The following is a 22364-nucleotide window of genomic DNA, read 5'->3' as shown; positions in this document are numbered from 1 at the left end:
CCCTAGTGTTAGGGACAGCTCATTACAGCGGTGCGGACCATGGTCTGGACCAGACCACTATTTTCGCAACAACCCCCTCTCCACTTCTTTCTGATATTTTCCACCATGTCTGCACCCATGCTGCCTGTTTTATGCAGCTACATATACATCTCAGCTAGCAGTGGCTACATTTGGACCCTTCAAAATTTCTTCAGAGATTTTTTACTTATTGTATTTAAAAAAAAAAAAAAAAAAAGCTGTAAATGTTATTCAAAACTAACATTTCTATTTAGCATGATTAAAAATACTCCACGTCTCTTTCAGTACTCCTCTTCATCTTCACTGGACACCCCAACCTCTTTATTATCCTTTTTTTCCAGAGTTGTAATATTTGTAATGAATAAAAAGACAAACACCTTCATGTCACAGAAATTTTATTCAGAACAAAGCCAAACTTGACATTTTCAGGAGTTTGTATTGAACAGCCAAACTGATACTTAAACTGATGGACCAACATTTCCTGTCTAATTTCTCCATGTTCCTTTAATACTCTTCTCCTTCTTCCTCTCCCTCACCTTCAATGGAGTCAACTCCGACCTCCTCATAATCCTTCTCCAGAGCTGCCATGTCCTCTCTGGCCTCGGAAAACTCTCCCTCCTCCATACCCTCTCCTACATACCAGTGAACAAAGGCCCTCTTGGCGTACATTAGATCAAACTTGTGGTCCAGCCGAGCCCAGGCCTCTGCAATGGCCGTGGTGTTGCTCAGCATGCACACTGCACGCTGGACCTTGGCCAGATCTCCACCAGGAACCACAGTGGGGGGCTGGTAGTTAATGCCAACCTTAAAACCAGTAGGACACCAGTCCACAAACTGGATGGTGCGCTTGGTTTTGATGGTGGCGATGGCAGCATTGACATCTTTAGGGACTACGTCGCCTCGGTACAGAAGGCAGCAGGCCATGTACTTGCCGTGGCGAGGGTCACATTTCACCATCTGATTGGCCGGCTCGAAGCAGGCGTTGGTGATCTCAGCCACCGAGAGCTGCTCGTGGTAAGCCTTCTCAGCAGAGATGACGGGGGCGTAGGTGGCCAGAGGGAAGTGGATGCGGGGATATGGCACCAAGTTGGTCTGGAACTCAGTCAGATCAACGTTAAGGGCGCCATCGAAACGCAGAGAAGCAGTGATGGAGGACACAATCTGTCCAATCAGCCGGTTCAGGTTGGTGTAGGTGGGACGCTCGATGTCCAGGTTCCTGCGGCAGATGTCGTAGATGGCCTCATTGTCCACCATGAAGGCACAGTCAGAGTGCTCAAGGGTAGTGTGGGTGGTTAGGATGGAGTTGTAGGGCTCCACCACAGCAGTGGACACCTGGGGGGCTGGGTAGATGGAGAACTCCAGCTTGGACTTCTTGCCATAGTCCACAGACAGACGCTCCATCAGCAGGGATGTGAAACCAGAGCCAGTACCTCCACCAAAGCTGTGGAAAACCAGGAAGCCCTGAAGGCCAGTGCACTGGTCCGCCTGAGAACAGAGAGGTAGACCAGTTAGGAAACTCTTCATCATGTCTTACTGAATATGAAATCATCTGCTCTGGTTTTACCCACCAGCTTACGGATCCTGTCCAGAACCAAGTCGATGATTTCTTTTCCAATGGTGTAGTGTCCACGGGCGTAGTTGTTAGCAGCATCCTCCTTACCAGTGATCAGCTGCTCAGGGTGGAACAGCTGCCGGTAAGTTCCAGTACGCACCTCATCTAAACACACACACACACACACAAGAGAATTAGGAGTGGTTTACAAATATCCAAGCATTTCACTCTAGTTTCAGCCAGAAAAAAAAGCAGATTACCGATGACAGTGGGCTCCAGGTCCACAAAAACTGCCCTGGGGACGTGTTTTCCAGCTCCAGTCTCACTGAAGAAGGTGTTAAAGGAATCATCTCCTCCTCCAATGGTCTTGTCACTGGGCATCTGTCCATCAGGCTGGATCCCATGTTCCAGGCAGTACAGCTCCCAGCAGGCATTTCCAATCTGGACACCAGCCTGACCAACGTGGATGGAGATGCACTCACGCTGTGGGAAGAATAAACACAGGTCATTCAGCTGTACACATTCTTACAAATGATAACAACACAGGAAACTATGATTAAAGAAAGTAAAAAATATATATATATTTAGGGAAAATGATTTATAAATCAAAAGTGTATAGGATGAGGAAATTAAGGTTCATTCTAATAATTAAAAAAAAAATATTTAAAAAAAACTTAAAAAAAAAATATATAACTATATAAAACGGTTTATTCTCAGGAAAATAACCCCCCCAAAAAAAATTATTTACTGTTTTTTGGGTTTTATTTATTAAAATAAAAAAATTCTGATACTTATTTAAACTGACATTTTTTCATAAACCAACGCCACAACGAGGAACTGTGGGTTTGTTCTTATAAAATTTTAATTAATCGATTTACTTTGTTAATTTTTCAGTTTCAGACATTTAAATAAAATAATCTTGACTTTTTTAACGCTCGTTTCAACGTTTTTTTCTGGCGCACTTAAGTTGTGTCTTAAGTTCGTTGCTAGGCAACAAGCCATTAACTCAAGCAATGGTTGAGGTTGAAGTTTGAACTCTGAAGTGAGAGTAAAACCAGCTAATTAACCAGTTAATTGCGATAGGGAGACCTTTAGTCGGGTTACAGAAGTGATGCTGCGGTCGAGGGGGTCCGTTTCCAGCATGAATTTTTAATGAGAGCCGCCATGCTGACAGTGCATTTCATCCCATCTCCCTGCGGGTAGGGTTTCTCTTTCTGCGACATTTTCAGCTCGTGCTGTCGCTAATGTAACCGCCACGAGCCGCTTCTGTCCCCGTGAATATCGGGACTGAAACAGTCCCGGAGAGACAATAAGCTGGAGTCTGAACTCCTCATTGTCTATCATGAAAACCTCCTTTGTCCGGTCGGCCCGCCACGTCTCCACCCCAAACCGCGCCAGAACATCTCCCTATCAAACCAAGAGTGAAACCTCTGTAATTCACATTTTGACGGACTGTCCCACTAACGGCGCTGGTAGGATTTAAACATTTAATTAACTTTTATATTAAAGTGAAGAGTTCTTTTACTCCTGTCATCTTTTTCTTTTTATAAGTGGATGTTAGACCTGAAAAACACACATTTAAGAAAACTGCTGAAAGGTTCTTACCATATTTGTTTAGTTGAAGCTGAATCGGAGGATAGAAGAGTCTCCTCGGTAAAGAGTCTTACAGTTCGACAGTTATGGGGTCGATGTAAGATGTAATGGCGATCATGAGGATGACAGAGGTGTATATATATGCTGGCAGGACTCGCGCTGGTGGGTTATGTCCAGCTATTGGTCAGTTTTCCTGTCAGTCTGTCATTTTGAAACAATTTGGGGCTTCCTATTGGAAAAATGTAAAGACCGCCCCCAGACCCCACCCGAACCCCTCCATCATTGTACTACAGCCTCGGCGGTCTGACAGCTGAGAAAATTAGTGTCTGCTTATGACCTGGTAAAAATCATTTATATATATATATATATATATATATATATATATATATATATATATATATATATATATATATATATATATATATACATATGTATACATATGTATATACATATATATACATATGTGTGTGTGTGTGTGTGTGTGTGTGTGTACTGTAACACCTGTTCAACACAGGTATAATATTTGCAACTCATATCGAATTTGTTACCTCTGCGTCTTTTAATGTCAACTTATTTGTTTTTTCCTTTTGTCTTTAAGATAAAAGAGATTAAACTGCCCTGTCATGCATGAGGGATATAGGCCGCAACGGACTGCAGAAACCCATCCCCTCCACACTCGCCACTCCCTGCTCTAAAGATTTTGCGGTTGCTAGGAGATGAATAAAGGAGTTGCCTGGATACAGTTATCCACACAGACTGCCTTTATGTGGATGTCACATGACCCGGCTTAAATAGCAGCATGGTAGCTGGCTGTGTGGGGGGATGTGAATCCATGTCTGTCCCCAAAACCAGCAGCAGGTTGTCTGTCTGAAGGAAACGCCCTGCTCTCCACTACAGGATTGTTGAAAGGAAACCGTCCTCGTTTTAGATGCAGTGGCTGCTGTGAGCTCTGCTGCTGCTGCCTGTTTAAAATCATCATCTTTCCTGACAAAACCCACACAGAGCCCCTGACCAGCATGGAGGTGAACAGCTTGGTTGCTAACAACAAAGGAAACTGTAACAGCTGTCTTAGAAACATGATGCCTGTGAATACAAGGCTGATTAAAATGGTTACCATTTTTAAAGTTTTTCTTTAGCAAAGACATTTAACGGTGTCATCTCCATCATTGTGGGACACCTATTGTAAAACAGATTATGTTTGTAGCTGTTTGTTGGCATCTATGTTTTCTTTTAGTCTCCTTGACCTCGTCTTAACAAGGCCTATTTTTTCTTCCTGCTGAAATGACATACATAAAATAAATTTAGTATAGCAGCCCAAAGAAGTAAAGGAATTAATAAAGAAGTCTTATAGGAATGAGTAAAGCAATGTCTGATGAGGATATGTGTTAAAGTAAAACAAAATGTGAACCTGAGCAGTTTTTTAAGCTGAGTTTCTTCCTGTCATTTTGTTATGCTACATGTTAGGTTTAGGGTTAGGGTCCTGTGTGCAAACATCTTCTGTACTGCACGAATCCCATGCTGCCTCCTGTACAGGTGGTCTAGTCATAATGTGGTCAACTTTTTAATGTTCACACTAAGACAAAAGCAAGACAAAAATGCTTCTCTTTTTTCATTTGGACAATAATAATTTTTTTAAACAAATGGCTGAGATAACATTTAATAGCATTCATTTTCTGTACCGCTTGTTCCATTATGGGTCGTGGGTAAGCTGGAGCCTATCCCAGCATTAACAGGTGAGAGGCAGGATACACCCTGGACAGGTCACCAGTCCACCGCAGGGCCAACACATAGGGGACAAACAACCATTCACATTCGCACACACTTCTAGGGAGAATTTAGAGTAATCAATTAACCTAACATGCATGTCTTTGGACGGTGGGAGGAAGCCGGAGTACCTGGAGAGGACCTATGCATACACGGGGAGAACATGCAAACTCCACACAGAAGCATTTAATAGCAACAATAGTGAAATTGTAAAAGCTTGAAATTTTCCCATTAAACCAATGACAAAATAACAACCTTGTGCCTGGTACCCAAATTATAATCTTCTTAAATTTATTTTCAGTCATTGTTATCTACTAATTATCTACTAACTGGTTTTAACATTTAGATTAACAACAGAATACTTGGTGGTCATGTGTAAGTGAATTTATCATAACACATATTCTCACATTCACAGATATAAGATATAGCATTTTTTTGGTGCTTCTGGGGTTATTTGACTCCCGGCAAGGCACTGCCCCACCCTGCCCAAAACAGCTCTGACAAAAGCTAAAAGAAACAAACACCTGATTTAAGAGAATAATTTTTTCTTTTCTTTAATCTCACAGCCATGGAGTGCATGCACTTTCACAGAGGAGGTCAGCTGGAAAATATGTTTCCTCACATGGTTGGGTTTCATGTTCTCTCTTTGGAAAGATGCAATGCAGTCAGCTTCACGCCATGAAGGACCACTCCCATCTTTCTAGCATTTCCATCCTCCTTTCTCTCCTCAGTGAGCAGCTGCTTAGACCCTCCTGCCTCACAGCTGCTGGGGAGGAAGAGGAGGGGGAGGAGGGGGAGGAGGGGGAGTGAAGAATGTTCTCTTAAAATACCCTGGATATCTGCCTTTCCTGTGTTTCCCTCTCGTCCCGTACCGCTCAGATCAACGACCTCCCTGATGAGATATAGCCTACCACATTATCAGCATTTTGGTTTATTCTGCATCATCTTTAGATATGTGAGACAGGGGAGTCGCCTCCCAAGCTGCTTTGGAGACAGCTTAAATGCAGAATTTGCATTTGCAGCTCCTGACACCTTCATTGTGTCACAGAAACTGCATTTAAGGCATTTTCAATTCCTCAAACACGACAGAATGAGAAGGAGCTGAGTCCAGCTTCCACTGTTGAACAGCTGAGGAGCTTGCAGACAGGCAAACATGCAGTCACGTGATCGGCACTGAATGACATCATTGCAGAGAATCTAGGACAAAGACGGAGGAGGAGAGAGGAAGAGATGGCATGTCAAATGAACACTAGCATGTCTCTGCAACATGGATGGCTCCAGACATCATGGTGTTTCTGTGGGATGATGCCACTCTGAAAATGCTCAAATGGGATGTATGCATAATAAATTAGCTTTGTTTGAAACATTCATTTTTTTCCTCTAAATAACGCCAAATTCATGCTCTCAGATAAAGAATGAAATAAAGAAAATAGGCTTATAAATAAAACAACGCATCAATATAGACATTTGCTGAAATATGCAAACGTTCACTTTTATAATCCATTATTTCTGTCAGTATTTAAGTCACTAAGGCCACTTAAAAACTAACTCTCTGATACTGATTTAGTAAAACATGAGAATCCAGAACCCAGGCTGGTCGCAGATCAGTGCGCAGCATCACCAAATGGCGGCAGTTTTTCTGCGCTGGGGTATAAATCCGGCTGCGCCGCCCTCTCATTCAGCAGTTGTTGCTTCGACCCCGTTGGGTACAACACGCAACGCAAACACCACGTTTTTACAAAGCCTCTCTCCTTCCATTTCTCCCTCTCTCCTTCCTCTGTGAAGCCCAAATTAAAACATGGTGAGTAACATTTTAATCATCTGTCTGCTGAAGCGTTTGTTTTGTTTTTGATTGATTAGAAATCCAGATTCCATCAGCAGCCGGTGTCTCTGCGCGTTCACGACGCCGACAAAGATTTTCCAGCTCTTCAGAAAGCACGAGAACATTTTTTCTGCCTGTCTGTTTTAGAAGTAGTGAGGGTGAAGTTGAGCTTTCTGATTTTGCAGATGGTGGTTCAGATTGGTTCTGTTGGGCCAGAATCTGATTTTCATTGTGTTGAAACGAGAACAATGCACCGACTGGTGGCGTCCAGGCGCGCAGATAGGGCTTTAAATGTTTCTGACATCCAGCAACAATATATTTAATCATTTTTATTACTATTTTATAACAGAATACAATGAATTACTATTAAATCTGAAATATGAGGTTGTTGTGGCAGGGAGGGGTAGACTGGGTGGGGAAGGATGGAGACTGGCTTCATTTTTAATTCATGGGATGCAGTAAAAATAATTGCAAACCTAAACAAGTGTTCAATTCTAAAATCACACCACAGAATAAACTGAAATAAATCTTCTTTCTCTTATTGGTCCAATTTCTGCAGAGTTCCATAATCAGATTGCAGCAGAGACACATTTTTCTTTTTTGTTTCCTCCTGCGTCAGTTTAAAGCCCCTACATCTTTGAAAAGAGCAAGTGGAATATTCCAGGCTGACAAGGTGCACGAGCCTGTGCACAGGCAAATGAATTTGCATTTGTGCATCTTCTTGCAAAAGAGGGGTGAGGGTGGATGAAAAGACAGGACAAAAAAGAGTGGAGGAAAGAGGAGAGTGTTGTGGTTCTGCGGGGGGGTGCATTCAGGCATTTCTGTCCCCTGCGGGTTGTGGTGCAGGGAGGTGCCTCCTGCTGCACTGCTGCTGTTTCTCAGACGGGGAAGAACTGCGTTCATTCTTGTTGCAGTTATTGTGACAGATTCTATAAAATGAGTGAGTGAATGTTATTCTGAAACTATATTGAAAAGGGAAAATGACAGTTTCTTTGTTCCTTCCTTCCCACAGCGTGAGTGCATCTCCATCCACGTTGGTCAGGCTGGTGTCCAGATTGGAAATGCCTGCTGGGAGCTGTACTGCCTTGAACATGGGATCCAGCCTGATGGACAGATGCCCAGTGACAAGACTCTTGGAGGAGGAGATGATTCCTTTAACACCTTCTTCAGTGAGACTGGAGCTGGAAAACACGTCCCCAGGGCAGTTTTTGTGGACCTGGAGCCCACTGTCATCGGTAATCTGCTTTTTTTTCTGGCTGCAACTAGAGTGAAATGCTTGGATATTTGTAAACCACTCCTAATTCTCTTGTGTGTGTGTGTGTGTGTGTTTAGATGAGGTGCGTACTGGAACTTACCGGCAGCTGTTCCACCCTGAGCAGCTGATCACTGGTAAGGAGGATGCTGCTAACAACTACGCCCGTGGACACTACACCATTGGAAAAGAAATCATCGACTTGGTTCTGGACAGGATCCGTAAGCTGGTGGGTAAAACCAGAGCAGATGATTTCATATTCAGTAAGACATGATGAAGAGTTTCCTAACTGGTCTACCTCTCTGTTCTCAGGCGGACCAGTGTACTGGTCTTCAGGGCTTCCTGGTTTTCCACAGCTTTGGTGGAGGTACTGGCTCTGGTTTCACATCCCTGCTGATGGAGCGTCTGTCTGTGGACTATGGCAAGAAGTCCAAGCTGGAGTTCTCCATCTACCCAGCCCCCCAGGTGTCCACTGCTGTGGTGGAGCCCTACAACTCCATCCTAACCACCCACACTACCCTTGAGCACTCTGACTGTGCCTTCATGGTGGACAATGAGGCCATCTACGACATCTGCCGCAGGAACCTGGACATCGAGCGTCCCACCTACACCAACCTGAACCGGCTGATTAGTCAAATTGTGTCCTCCATCACTGCTTCTCTGCGTTTCGATGGCGCCCTTAACGTTGATCTGACCGAGTTCCAGACCAACTTGGTGCCATATCCCCGCATCCACTTCCCTCTGGCCACCTACGCCCCCGTCATCTCTGCTGAGAAGGCTTACCACGAGCAGCTCTCGGTGGCTGAGATCACCAACGCCTGCTTCGAGCCGGCCAATCAGATGGTGAAATGTGACCCTCGTCACGGCAAGTACATGGCCTGCTGCCTGTTGTTCCGTGGTGATGTGGTGCCCAAAGATGTCAACGCTGCCATCGCCACCATCAAAACCAAGCGCACCATCCAGTTTGTGGACTGGTGTCCTACTGGTTTTAAGGTTGGCATTAACTACCAGCCCCCCACTGTGGTTCCTGGTGGAGATCTGGCCAAGGTCCAGCGTGCAGTGTGCATGCTGAGCAACACCACGGCCATTGCAGAGGCCTGGGCTCGGCTGGACCACAAGTTTGATCTAATGTACGCCAAGAGGGCCTTTGTTCACTGGTATGTAGGAGAGGGTATGGAGGAGGGAGAGTTTTCCGAGGCCAGAGAGGACATGGCAGCTCTGGAGAAGGATTATGAGGAGGTCGGAGTTGACTCCATTGAAGGTGAGGGAGAGGAAGAAGGAGAAGAGTATTAAAGGAGCATGGAGAAATTAGACAGGAAATGTTGGTCCATCAGTTTAAGTATCAGTTTGGCTGTTCAATTCAAACTCCTGAAAATGTCGTTTGGCTTTGTTCTGAATAAAATTTCTGTGACAAAAAGTTTTGTCTTTTTATTCATTACAAATATAAAATTTTAGGCATGAATGTTCTTAGAGAACTCTAAAATTCAGAATTTTATGGTCTTGACTAGAAGAAGTAAACTGTAAGCAGACGTCTCAGTTGGAATCTAAATGTGTTTGGAGTTCAGAAGGTAATACGGCATTTTTACAATATTTTGAGGGTCCTTGATTACATTCAAGCATTTTCATTTATTGTCTGAAGAGAGGGGGAGGAGTTAATGAGAATCTCATGTAGGATTGTTGGATGATTTGGTTATTTTTCTGAAACTTTATAACGATGGGTCAACTATTTTCTCAAACAAGTAATTCAGGCAACACAATTTAAATAAATTTTATTTGAAAAACATCCAAATTCAGTTTTGTCCAAATTAAACAATTCACATTCAAACTTGTTTTAAGAACATACAAAAAAACAAAAAACAAATTGCATTTCTAAGACATGATTTCAGGATTAAGTATGATTTTATTCATCTGATTTTTGCTGATTACACATTTGAATTTTTTAAATCCAAAAGTAACAAAAAGAAAAAACATGTTTTTTAAAAAAGTATATAAAAAAAAGATCCCAGGAGTTTGTCATTTTTTTTAGATTAGATGCTGTTGAGTTTTGTAGAATTCACTGTAGCCTGTCCTGTAGCAGGGGACAGTTGTCAATGGCTCCTTGTCTGGTAAGGGAGGTCCAGAACATTGATGGTCCCGAACAGTTGAGGGCCCGCACATGCTGAAGGCCTTCAGATGCAGAGATGTCTTCCTTCAAAGAACGGTAGGACTTAAAGCGCCTTTGGAGAAAACCACAAACAGACAAGCTGCTAAACACTTCAATTTATTCAAGAGAAAGTACTAAGTGAAAATTAGATAATGCAGTGACTATGTGAGAGGTCTAAAATATCTTATAACTTATACAGACAGTCCGTTCTCTGCATCATTGTCGTATTTCAGAGAGCTTGCACATGCGTACCCATTGTACCAAATGAAGCAGTACCACCAGAAACCATGAGGTGTAGCCTTGAGCAATCTGGCTCATATGCAACCAGGAAAAGGAGCAAAGAAGCTGAAATGTATTTAATGGCTGCACAGCCCACCACTGTGTACTGCACTGCCCTTTTTTATGTTTCTTTCTGAGAATGTACATTCTAATAATCTCATCCATTGTTGCCATGTCACATTCACTGACACTGGACATCTCAGCTTTACCCAGGTAAAGTAAATTTTACGATAAATTTGTTAGAATTTGATTGCCTATTCTTAGGGTGGCACCTGCTGGCCAATCAGATGTTAGGGGTGGCCTATGCCAACCCAGATCATCCCTCTGGCCCTGACCTTGAGACCTTGCTGATCGCCTGGGTCTCTGGGTTCCCTAGTCTGCCTCTAGCCTCCGCGAAGGCTTGGTCATATTTGCACGATCACACTCATCTCCACTCACTCCTCATTCCTCATACTCTGCTTGCTGACACAGTCACTGAGATGTCCAGTGGGTTTATAGAAGAGCTACTTTTGTTTAGGATATTTTTATTGACTGATTGATTGATTGATTGATTGATTGATTGATTGATTGATTGATTGATTGATTGATTGATTGATTGATTGATTGATTGATTGATTGATTGATTGATTATGTGTCTTTGGTACTCTGGTTGTTGTACTGATACAAAAAAATCAACTGTATATTTCAACATGGAGCTATTCTTGCTTTGTTCTTATTGTGGAGTTGCACAGGAAGTGATTAATGTGATCAATGGACTGCAGTGTATCAAGCTCCACCCGTTAGGGTTGTGTCACTACAATCGGGACCCCGGTGGAAAGGTCCCAAAAAGTAGGATGGGTCAGATTGAATATTCTGGCACCCTTCCCAGTTTTTCCCTGTGGAAACAGAGAAAAATGTGCACTGACCCATTCCGTACTAACCCGGACTCATAGGTAGAAACAGTAGAAACTGTATAACCAAAAGCAAGGGCAAGAGTTGTGTCCACATCTTGGGTGAAACATCAAGCTCATTTTAAAACCAAATGTTTTTGTTATTGTTGGGCAGATACTGGTGCATGAATAATATATTACAAGACAGATCATTTATAAATATTTGACCAACATTTGATTTCATGGGGACATCAAGTCAAAGAGACATGAGAGTTTAAAGATACTCATGGGTGAATGGCCAGTGGGCAGCTGTAGCTCAGAACTAGTGTGGTTATCAGTTGGAGAGTCCCTGGTTTTCTCAGGTCACATCTTCCTTAGGGAAAATACTGAAGCCCATATTTTCCCATAAATTTGTGCAATACTTTGGATAAATTTTTGCATAAGCTAAATGAGTTCATGTAAAAGCAATGGAAGAAAGACACAGGCTTCTTTCGAGTGAAAATCTGAATTTGATGTGCTTGAGTTCAGCAGCATTCTCACTTAGCTGCGTTGGGAGACCCTCTCCCCCCTGCCATGTTTTTGTTTGTTATGTTGTGAATGTCTGAGTTATGTGCTTTTATGTACTGAGGTGTGTTTTTGTTTGTATGTCTACACTGGGCCCGTCAGGCCTAATGTAGAGACACCTTTTTTTTCTAGCCTCCTCCCGTTACTCTCCTTCATGTTATCTTTTCCATCTGTGCTGCACGGCGGCTGCTGCCTCAGTCTGCCTGATCCTGTTTGTTTATATGTTGTTGTTGTCTACTCTTGGACGGGTTTGTACTGGGAAAAAAATTTGTTGTACTTGTTGCAATGACAATAAAGTTTCATTCATTCATTCATTCATTCATTCATTCATTTGTTCATTTATTCATTCGAAGACAGGTATCTACATGTACAGCTATAGTTCTTACTTGTAGGAGTATGCCGCCATCCCCACTGCTAGAAGTAGTACAAGGACACCCAGCAGCATGACAACAGGTCCAGGAGAGGAAACACCTGAGCCTGAAATAAATATCTCACTGTCAGTAAGGAGAGCAGACATGTTAGGAACCTTTATATTGTGGTAATGCTTCATACCCATGTCGACGTTTACTTTGGCACTGGTGACGGCTAAATTAACATCATTTGACAAGGAAACATTGATGCAGTAGACCCCAGAGTCATTCAAGAAGTGACGCAACACCAGCTGACACTCCTTGGAGGGCTCCACCACGTTGCATGTTGTGTGAATTGGCTTCAAACACTCTGCATCCAGAATCATACTGCACACCTCCTTTGGAAAACTGAAAGAAGTAAAGATAAGCTTCACAGCTAATTTGTTGGGTTAATGATTTAAAGTGTAAGGCAGGAGTACTCACCTTCCCTGGCAGGTAACAGTGACATCTAAAACACTGGTGTCCATTCCAGGTTTTGCTACCACAGTGTTGTCCATCTGCACAATCTTAACCTTTTCAATGCCCTCTTAAAACAAAAGAGGGAAGTAGCATAATTAATGGTGATTTTAAATGGTTTAATTCACTTTTATAAATTAAAATAGCTCTGATAAATGTAGCCCACCAAAAATCTCAATGCCAGTGCAGAAGGAGCCATATCTATAGATCACACAGTCATCATCAGACGGTTTATTGTCAGCAGCCCTCTTAGCTACAACAACGGCTGCAGCTCGGCCTGTTAGCATCACTGTCCTCCGTGCATCTGGTGAGAGCAAACAGGGAATTATAATCTTGTCAATAATACCCAGTAACGTCTATGTCAGGATAGTAAACTCTAAAGTATGTTGCAGACACTCAAATTTACAAAAGTACTTCTTTAACCCTTTAAGGCTCGACCCATGAAAAACTGGTATGAAAAGTAACATTTTTTAATATGAGGTCTTTATTTGGCCTTTTAACAAAATGTTACAAAATGGATATTTACCATTTATTACCATGTGATATGTCAAAATTAATATTATAGTTATTATAGTATTATTATTGTGTAGTTTTTACCATAAAATGATGCAAAATGTCTCAGTAACTGTATCTGTCAAATATATCACGTTGGGCTCACACATGCACATTAATTAAACAATGTAGTGAAAAGCTTATTAAGAAAGACACCAGCTGGTTGAGATGATGAACTAAAAGCTTATTTGAGGAATTAAACATGTTTTAACTTTTATTAATGTAATGTTGATAATTAACTTAATTGATTTTTCATGTTTCACATTTTCAAAATTTTTCATTTGTTCTGTATTAATTCACTGAATTTTACCAAAAACAATTTAAAAGCTGAGAAAAAAACAATTCTACATATCAGCGCAAAACAAATTAGAAGAGAATTATTTCGCTTTCTTTAACAACCCTGCCTGTTTTACAGTGTCCACGTCTTTTAGAAGATTTACATGCCATTTAAATGATAGAAAAGTCTGGTTTCTGCCTGTTGCTCAGCTTCTTTATCAGGAGAAATCTGAATGTGACCATAAATTACAGAATTTCTTTATTAACCATAATCATGATCACAATCATCATTACCTGCCGCTAGCTTGTTCCTGGTCTGGCCTGCAGCCGGCAGCTGGTTTAGAAGAGTGGAAGTCTTTTCCACTGTGGGTGTTTCCTGGGCTGACTGCGGAACGGAGGCAGTGGAGGCCTCACCTTCGCCGTTGTCCTCCTCTGTGTCCGATAGAACCAGGTTGGCATCCATTCCAGTTGGCTTGGTGGAAACCAGTAGGGGTAAAGCAGACACCAGAGCAGGAGCTCTCACTTCACAAAGAAAATATTGTAGAATTAGTTATTTATCTTTGTGGCTGAGAGGCTAAAATCCTGGTCTATAGATGCATTTGTAAATAAACAGGAATAAATATAATGTCAGCATAAAAGAGTAACATTTCAACTCCATGCACATCCAAGGTTTGGTCATACTGGCAGTTATTCTCTTTTTGCCATATATTTCTCTTGAATCAGGCATCAAACCGACATAAAGTACAGCTTGCTCCTCCCCAAAACCTCAGTGTTAAAGAAAAAAGTTCCTATTGTGTCTTAAATGAAAATTATAGTATTAATTTGTCAGCTTTGTGTGTTTATTCAATTAATACCTTAAATTTTCCAAATGATGCAGTTTCTTTCATCACTGTGGCAGCATTGTTTGTTTGTTTGTTGTTTACTGTGAGCCACCCAAGTGGTGACTACTTAATTTCCTTCCTTACTTACTTCCGTTGCTCATATAGTTGTTATTCATGTTTTTTTCTGAGCCAGTCTGAATTTTAAAAGGTAATGACTCAGTTTTGTTTTTTGACGATGTTGCAGGAGGTTTTCTGTTTCCTTACAGGTGTAGCAGATGGTTGTCTGGTTTTTCTTGTCTAGATTAAACAACGGATGCTGTTGCTTTCTGTCTGGTAAAGCCATGTCTCCTTTTTGTTCTTTCTTTTGCCCCCCACCTCCATTGTCAGCTCCAGCATTAATATGTAAATTCACCAAGAGACTCATTTAAAAATAAAAAATAATACTTAAATATCAAGAAGAGACAATTAACTAATTTAATAAGCCCAAATGATCTGACATGCATGAATAATATAATTACAGTTAAAAAACAAAATGAGTAAAGGGAATGAACACATGCCGTCATCAGACTGGGTTTTAGAACCAAACTCCTGCATCAGACTCATCTAAACAAGCTGACAGCCCAACTTTAGTTTCTAGTTTCAAGCTGTTCCCTTTGGACTGTAATGCTTTGAACAAACTTGTTATGGCGTTTTCCTGCCACTTGGGGGCAGGTCTGAGCCGCTTATAGGTGCTTTTGAGAGATTGCTGGTTACTTAGCTTTGAAATAGTTTTATAAATAAATAAATATCCCATAAAATAAATGAATAAAATTTACATTTTCATGTATTATTTAATTGCACTTATTAATTTATTTTTATTTATTTATTTAAAATATTTTATTTATTTATTTATACACTTATTTCTTTATCTTTTTATTTATTTATGTATCTATTTATAAATACTTTTATTTATTTATTCATTTATTTATTAAATTATTTATTTATCACTTTTATTTTATAAATGTATTTCATTTAAAGTGGAACTTTTATTTTGCAGTCCAATTTCTATTTAATTTTCTTTTATTAAAAAGAATAAATCATTTGGTGATCTCACTGGATTTGGGTGCTTCTCTTCAAGAAGTGAACTGTGAATTCTCAAACCCGACTAACCAATCCCAGCAAAGTGTTCCTCTAGGTCCAGTTCGGTTAAATCCAGTGTAATATCAGGAATGATTTGGGTTCCTGAGGGACGTCAAAGTGTTTGGCGGAACAGTAAGGAGGACATTGGTAAACTCCGACAGCTGACAAGGCGCTGGGCAACGTTGTCCAAAAACACTGGAAAGTTCTCTTATAGTTCTGCAAATGTTCACTGAAGCTGACAGATAACCTTCATTTCCCGGACCTGCTGCCTTTTCTTCCCAGTCCACACCCCCACCACCAACACAAGAATTTATAACTGATCAAGAATCAAAACAGAATACGTCAACTAACATCCTAAAGCTGTTAAATATTCTCTCAAATATTCTGTCAAATATTCCTTGTTTAAGATAATGCAGGTTATTAGTTTTTGGAAGTTACTCCATCCTGTGTAACATTACTGCAGCTACAGCTGTTTAGTAGAGCTACACAGTAAACAGGGGGTGCTGGAATTTGATTGTTGTGGAAGTGTCCTTTAAGCCAAACAAACTGATTGTTTTGTTGCAGTTACGACGGGGTTGAAATCACCATATGATAATACTTATGACCCACAGACCCCAGTAACTATGCTTATTCCCCAGTTTGTCTCCTCACTGCACATCAATCTCTCAAGTCTTGGCTTTCAGGAGAAAATATTGGTATTGAAACAAACACACAACAGAAACTATTTACATATTTACACGTTTTCCTCCAGCTGTTTTTTGCTTTTTACAGTTATTTATGCTACTATTTACTTACTAGCCTCATAAAACCAACTCCAACTCATCTGCTTTTTGGGCGCACTGTGCATCAAAAACATCTTATTCCAGCCATAGAGGAGCATTATTTTTCTTCTTTTTTTGTTCAGACATAAAACTGTCTGCTCAGTTGATGTTTGGCTGCTCCTGAAACTGGTGGAAACTTTGACAGGACGTGGCTTTGTCATAATTTTCAGGTCTCTTAGCAACACAGTAGTGATATTGATCTTTTTATTATAATGACAATGTGATTAATAATATTTTCATGGATCAATCACTGTGGATTTACCATAGAGTCTGAATAAACACTACATTTTGCGGCGGGATTGTAAACCTCCTGGACAGGATTTAAATTTCCTTAAAAAATGTCTGTAGATCAGCTAAAGGGTAAACTATCCATCACAATTTACCCCACAGAGTTGCACACTACCGTTCCTAAGAAACTGCTGATGATATAAGTGATGGGGGCTCAGGGGCACCGGAGATCTAGCAGCGTTTTAAAGGATAAAACAGGCCATCACTAGCGCGTCACAAGCTTTTTTTAACGTCCACATGAAGAAGAATTTATAGAAAAACGAGTACTGGTCCTTACCTGTGGTAGCCTGATCAGCAGGAGGACCAGGGGCCGTGGTTGGACTATCAGCCGGTGGGTCGCAGGCTTTGTCTGGGATGACGGCCTGGATCACCACCTGAGGCTTGTAGGACCCAGAGCTGATATAGGTGTGGGTGACTGTAAGCTCTCTGGATATGAGGGCTCCACTTTCATCCCCGAAGTCCCAGTTGAAGGTGATATCTGCATTACTGAGGTACTCGCTGGGGTCATGCAAGGTGACTGTGAAGGCAATCGCCCTGTTTTGAATGAAGTTAAAATCCCCAGCCACAGCATCGTTCACTTGGTCCAGGGAGACAGCAAAGGGGATCTGATCTGAGCAGGACACCAAATAATGAGACAGTGGAGTAAATGCAAATGTTGTTTACTTCATTTTAATCAGTCATATTACCAGTTCAGTGCTGGTGAAAGAACTGTGGGGGTTTTAGATTTGTCCTACCTCCCATTCAAACGCTACAGTCAAACTAACCTGTGATGGAGAACTGGGTGGAGGCGTATCCCAGAGGAATGAACTTCTCTTTGCTCCGATAGTGATAAATAACAATATCCATGGTGTACGAGCCCAGGGGGATGTCGTCTGTATTAATGGTCAGGGAGGAGGATGGTCCATCTGCAACCTGCCAGTATTGACCTGCCAAACAAGCACAATATTCAGCCGAAAATAATTCACTTCATCCAGTTTATCGTGCTGGGATGTCCCTGCTTGTTGGACACAACATTTAAAGACCAACGTGAGTCAAATGATAGATGAAGCAACAGAAAACAGCTTCACATACCCCAGGTCTTCCACACAAACACATAGGCTGGCCTCTGGTCTTTTCCCACTGGTGTTCCATCAGGGAAAACAGCTTCCCAGTCAGCGCTGTGTGGTGGGTATACTGGGTCAGAAGCAAAATACTTGGTTCCTAAAAAGGAGGTACAAAAAAACTCAAATGGATTGATGTATGGTATACGGAGGGTCACCAACACTGCAGCGGTATCTCAAGGCTGTGGTTTAGCTAACATGCTAGCTCATCAGAGGTGCTGCTAGCCAGCAGGCAGAGGCTTGGAGGCCCCCAACATCAGGCAGGGCCTAATTATCTTGTTCTTTTTCCATAGATTAGTTCAGTAACACCTGGTCACAGACATGAGTAATCCGTAGCCTGGACTTGCTAACTTGTAGTCACGCAAAAATACTTCTATGTATTTCTCGTGTTGGGGGAACTCTGCTTCCAGTCACACTGTGAGGAAGAAAATTAGGTTCCTATGTGGTAAATCATTACCATTAGGCTGAGGATTTGTTCAAAGTCAGGTCCTGGTCAGTAATGTTTCTGGTTCTGGGTCAGTTCCCAACAAACTGTACTCAAGATCATTTAACAGAATTGTTTGTTTGTTTTTAAGACTCCATCTTGACCTCCTCTATCCCTGTCAGCTATCATTTTAAACCACGAAAATGGCTGATTAAAAACCCCTAGAAATCCTCTCGTAACCATCTCCTGCTTGATGGGCATCATGTTGGGCAGCCACAGCTGATGGTTGGGTGGAACTCTGAAGGGTCAAAAAGTCTTTAAAGCTGCTGGACGTTCTACAGATGTGATGCTTAAAAACTCTTAGATGGAAACACACATTGTATGTATGAATGAAATAAAAAGAGAAGAAAATATTTCAGGAAAACATTTCTGAAAAAACCCAATAGCAAAAATATATGTTACAGATCTTTATCTTTCAGCCACATCTTCATCTCGTGTGTGTATGTGTATGTTACCGTTGACTGTGCAGTCCTTAGCCCAGACCACGCTTCCATCTGGCTCCACCCTCTGGTTGTGAGGAAACTCCAGCTCGATGGTGAAGGTGACTTTAGCTCCGGTCAGAGTGGGAGAGTCGTTCCCGACATTGAAGCTCACTCGTCCACCTCCACCAGCAGACAGACACACATGTTACACATCTGTCCAAGCCAAAGAATCTGTTTCCACAGCATGACAACACACACACACACACCTTTCCAGGAGTCTTTGTATCTCTGGTCACCATCTTTCCAGACCGGGTACATCTTGCTATTCCATGACGGATAACGAATGAAGCGGTTTTTGGGCTCTAAAAAAATTTAAAATAAATATACTGAAAACACAAGATGAACCCTCTTCGTCACTAGACTTTATTAATGTAGTTATAGTGAAGTGGAACACATATGAAATTAATTAGTTCCACTTGTTAAGCATATAAATATGTCAGAATGTTCAAGTTTTAACCCTTTATTGGACACTCAGTAAAATGTAGATTTCCAACCAAAGAAAAGAGTGTTATCATAAAATTGGAAGTTATTACAAGATTTTAAAACTTGGATACTTTTTTTTTAAATTACCAAAGTTGGGTAGCAGTAGGTGGACAGTACTAATTGGTTTTTGTTTTGTTTTTTTTCTGTTGATGTTTTTTTGTTTTTTGTTTTTTTTTTTTATGCTGAAGACGCATCTCTGTATCTGGGATGCAGCCTGATCTTTGATGAGTGGAGAACTCAGTGTGGTTCTATGATTTCATGGACTAACATGCAGAGGAATTTTGTATCTCCAGTGAAGCATACAAATATGATCATTTGCCCAATAAAGGGTTAATACCAGTTTAACCCTCAGGTACCAATCCCACCCATGTGATGTTAAGCTGAGCGTGTGCAGGATTACATCAAAGATCAACAGCATCACACGGCTGAATTAGGATTAAACCTAATCACAGTAGTTTTGAGTTCAACCTGATTTATTTTCACAGTTACAGTTTCTCTGTTAATCAGTTAATGGACTTTATGTTCCCTTTAGATGCTGTTTTGTCTGTTTAGGTCAGGTCTGTTTGAAAGGCTACACAAGGAAGAAAGTTTTTTAGATTATTTAGATTATTTGATGGGTGAAAATGACCTCTTTCTGGTCAACAATTCATTCCAAAGCAAGAATGAAGAGGGTTGTTGGAAAATAAGGAAACTTTAAATTTTATTTAAGTCTAAACTTTTAAATAAATCTGGATTTTCTCACTTGAGCTAAAATGTAAAAATGAATCTGCTCAAAGTCTGGACAAGAAGAATTACTGCACCAGACCAATATCTGATGACATGTAGCACATATTCATCCTGTAGATGTAATTAAAACATTCTTCAAGTCATTTATAACCTAAATAAAAAACTCTTCAGCCTCTTCAACCCCGTCCAAATACTCATTAAAAAAGATGTCCTCAAAGTAAATGAACAATGTCTCCACAATAATCTGGTTAATCTTAAACGTCTTGATGTAGAGGGACATCTAGAGACATCTGGAGACATCTGGGGACACCTAGGAACATTAGGGTCAGATATGTTGTGTCTTTTGCTCTGCCTGAGTAAATTACAATAAATCATAGGCTACATGTTTTTTCCCTCTATCTGACACAGGATAACAGCATGCTAGCACCATGCTGAAAAACAATGATTCATTGATCACTTTTAGCAACTAAATCATTTTCTAAGCATTCATGTTTGACCTAAAATATACTTTCTGTCTGGGAACTAATGGGTCTAAACTTTGAGCAACAGCTGAAAATAAATGATTATTTTAATAGCAGCTGATTATGCCTGTCACTTTTTTCATACCACTCAGACTTAAAGGGTTAAATTTAAACAGTTATTGACATTTTTCAGCCACGGAAACATCATTAAAACTAAATTAGCTGAATAAGAAGCAGATTTGACTTTATATTAAAACATAGAGACAACTGAATAAAGTTTAGATTTAATTTAAATAGGTTTAATGACAGTTTTTTGGGGGACATTAGACATTTTTCCTGCTATGAAAATGTTAATGAAAATGATGCTTCCTCTAACTTTTAGCATTTACATTGTTTTCAGTATTAAACAATATGTGCTACTCACTTGCGACAGTTTGTGAAGCTACAGCCAGCAGCACCAGCAGCACCAGCAGCCCGCCAAACATCCCCATGGTTAGTCTACCTCCTCCTTGTGAAATATCCCTTTAATGAGTAGCAGTCGTCAGAGAACCAGATTTATAGCCAAACTGATCTTTTATCTGCAGAGAGCCGCCCTACTGCTGTTTGGCCCTCCCCCAGGAAGACTTACTGGTTTCTTTACACAACCAGCAGCACTGTGGCATCAAAGTTACACAGAAGAAAAGATGTAAAACATCCTGCAAGAAATTCAACCTGCCTGACCTGATTGAAGGAAATAATCTTGAGAAGACTGCATGGGTCAAAGACATCCTATTGACTGATTGATTTGAGAAGGCAGCTTATGTGACAGCGTTGTCCTCCCATGAGGACAGTACAGAATATTGTGTCGTGTTTCTGGACTTCTTTGAAGGTTAAAGACTGATGAGGACCTTGTCTGAACCTCTGCAGCAGTTAAATAGTGTGCATGCTTTTTCTTTATATGTTAATTTATTTTCCACTTTTGTTGTTATTTTTGTGAAGAGGCACAGACCAAAGTTTAGTTTCTAAGCCGTCACTGCTGTTTTTCTACAGTTTTCCCTTCCCTGCCAAGCTGCAGCCACGGAGTGATGATAAAACTCACTCGTACAACTAAAAGTCAAATAGACCGGCGCAACAAGATATGAATAAGTCCAATAAATTCAATTTATTATAATACACAAAAATATGTAGTTAGTAAAACTTTAAAAACAGTGATAAGAAAAAGCATAAATCCTTTTTACCATTTTCCATAAGCAGGATCATTGATTGGTCTCTGGTTATAAAAGTGAAAATTGTATTTAGCTATTGTAAGTTATGTAGGATTATAGATTATATAAACACCAGATGCATTATTATTATCACTATATTGTTATTGCTGTCATTGCTGTAGCTATTATATAGTTATTGTTATTAGTATGATTATTATTACTGCATAGCTCCATTACAAACATGTACAGTTTTATAAGGAGACAATAATTTATGTGCTGAGTATTATTACTCGTTTTATTATTATAATTATTATTGTTGTTTCATCCTAATATGATGTAATGTATTATATTGCTTAGTTGTATTGGTTCTTTTTGTGTCTTCATTTGTCTTTTTTTGTCATTATCTTATGTTAAAATAAACTGTCAAATCAGACACAGCAACAATAACAGATGAACAAATAAATATATAAATATTCTGTAAATGTCTAATTTTTTTTAATTATCATTTAGCTTTATAAAGCTGCAGCAGATCAAAAAAAAGAGGAAAATTGGGAGAGGAGGAAGTTGGAGCTAATGTTAAATGAAATGAGGGTTATTTCAGACCTCAGCTTGTTGTCATGAGTCGCCCTCTGCAAGCAGATCATCTCTACTTTAAAAATGCTCTTGGATTGAGATTTTCCCTATTTTTTTCCCTCTACTGTCAAAATATTATTAAATCATTTAACAATCTGGAGGAATTTCAGTGTGTAAAGAGCAAGTCTGAGCTGGACACCATCATCTCTGATCCCTGCATCGTCTCTGGACGCAGAGGCATCTGGGATGGACCATCACACAGTGGAAACCTG

The 22364-nt window shown here is 40.5% G+C and overlaps 3 protein-coding genes across 3 annotated transcripts; 1 reads left to right on the top strand and 2 right to left on the bottom strand.

Moving 5' to 3' along the window:
• Window positions 1-400: 400 nt before the first annotated feature.
• Window positions 401-3319, bottom strand: LOC121651297 (tubulin alpha-1A chain). The gene is made up of 4 exons (XM_042003375.1): window positions 3176-3319; window positions 1831-2053; window positions 1587-1735; window positions 401-1503 (listed from the first exon to the last, which is right to left on the bottom strand). The coding sequence occupies exons 1-4, from the start codon at window positions 3176-3178 to the stop codon at window positions 523-525; spliced, it is 1356 nt and encodes a 451-aa protein (XP_041859309.1). The 5' UTR covers window positions 3179-3319; the 3' UTR covers window positions 401-522.
• Window positions 3320-6570: 3251 nt separating this feature from the next.
• Window positions 6571-9395, top strand: LOC121651298 (tubulin alpha-1B chain-like). Its single transcript, XM_042003376.1, has 4 exons — window positions 6571-6728; window positions 7762-7984; window positions 8082-8230; window positions 8314-9395. The coding sequence occupies exons 1-4, from the start codon at window positions 6726-6728 to the stop codon at window positions 9292-9294; spliced, it is 1356 nt and encodes a 451-aa protein (XP_041859310.1). The 5' UTR covers window positions 6571-6725; the 3' UTR covers window positions 9295-9395.
• A 442-nt stretch (window positions 9396-9837) lies between these two features.
• pmelb (premelanosome protein b) lies at window positions 9838-20826 on the bottom strand. Its single transcript, XM_042004972.1, has 12 exons — window positions 20760-20826; window positions 18872-18967; window positions 18639-18785; window positions 17671-17799; window positions 17364-17525; window positions 16877-17209; window positions 13845-14072; window positions 12889-13026; window positions 12690-12792; window positions 12409-12614; window positions 12243-12333; window positions 9838-10217 (listed from the first exon to the last, which is right to left on the bottom strand). The coding sequence occupies exons 1-12, from the start codon at window positions 20824-20826 to the stop codon at window positions 10055-10057; spliced, it is 1863 nt and encodes a 620-aa protein (XP_041860906.1). The 3' UTR covers window positions 9838-10054.
• Between the last annotated feature and the right edge of the window lie 1538 nt (window positions 20827-22364).

The sequence above is a fragment of the Melanotaenia boesemani genome, chromosome 13 (assembly GCF_017639745.1).
Source record: "Melanotaenia boesemani isolate fMelBoe1 chromosome 13, fMelBoe1.pri, whole genome shotgun sequence".
NCBI lineage: Eukaryota > Metazoa > Chordata > Actinopteri > Atheriniformes > Melanotaeniidae > Melanotaenia > Melanotaenia boesemani.
Note: the sequence above shows the minus strand (reverse complement) of the source record. Positions and strands in the feature narration are given on the sequence as shown.

What these genes read in the sequence shown, in the direction of transcription:
- LOC121651297 (XM_042003375.1), bottom strand. An exon ending in CCTGGAGCCCACTGTCATCG is followed by an intron (nt 1,736 to 1,830) that starts GTAATCTGCTTT and finishes GTGTGTGTTTAG; the next exon opens with ATGAGGTGCGTACTGGAACT. An exon ending in TGGACAGGATCCGTAAGCTG is followed by an intron (nt 1,504 to 1,586) that starts GTGGGTAAAACC and finishes CTCTGTTCTCAG; the next exon opens with GCGGACCAGTGCACTGGCCT.
- LOC121651298 (XM_042003376.1), top strand. An exon ending in CCTGGAGCCCACTGTCATCG is followed by an intron (nt 7,985 to 8,081) that starts GTAATCTGCTTT and finishes GTGTGTGTTTAG; the next exon opens with ATGAGGTGCGTACTGGAACT. An exon ending in TGGACAGGATCCGTAAGCTG is followed by an intron (nt 8,231 to 8,313) that starts GTGGGTAAAACC and finishes CTCTGTTCTCAG; the next exon opens with GCGGACCAGTGTACTGGTCT.
- pmelb (XM_042004972.1), bottom strand. Translation starts at nt 20,826, where the DNA reads ATGGGGATGTTTGGCGGGCTGCTGGTGCTGCTGGTGCTGCTGGCTGTA. An exon ending in CACTGGCATTGAGATTTTTG is followed by an intron (nt 12,793 to 12,888) that starts GTGGGCTACATT and finishes TTTTGTTTTAAG; the next exon opens with AGGGCATTGAAAAGGTTAAG. An exon ending in CAAAGTAAACGTCGACATGG is followed by an intron (nt 12,334 to 12,408) that starts GTATGAAGCATT and finishes TATTTATTTCAG; the next exon opens with GCTCAGGTGTTTCCTCTCCT.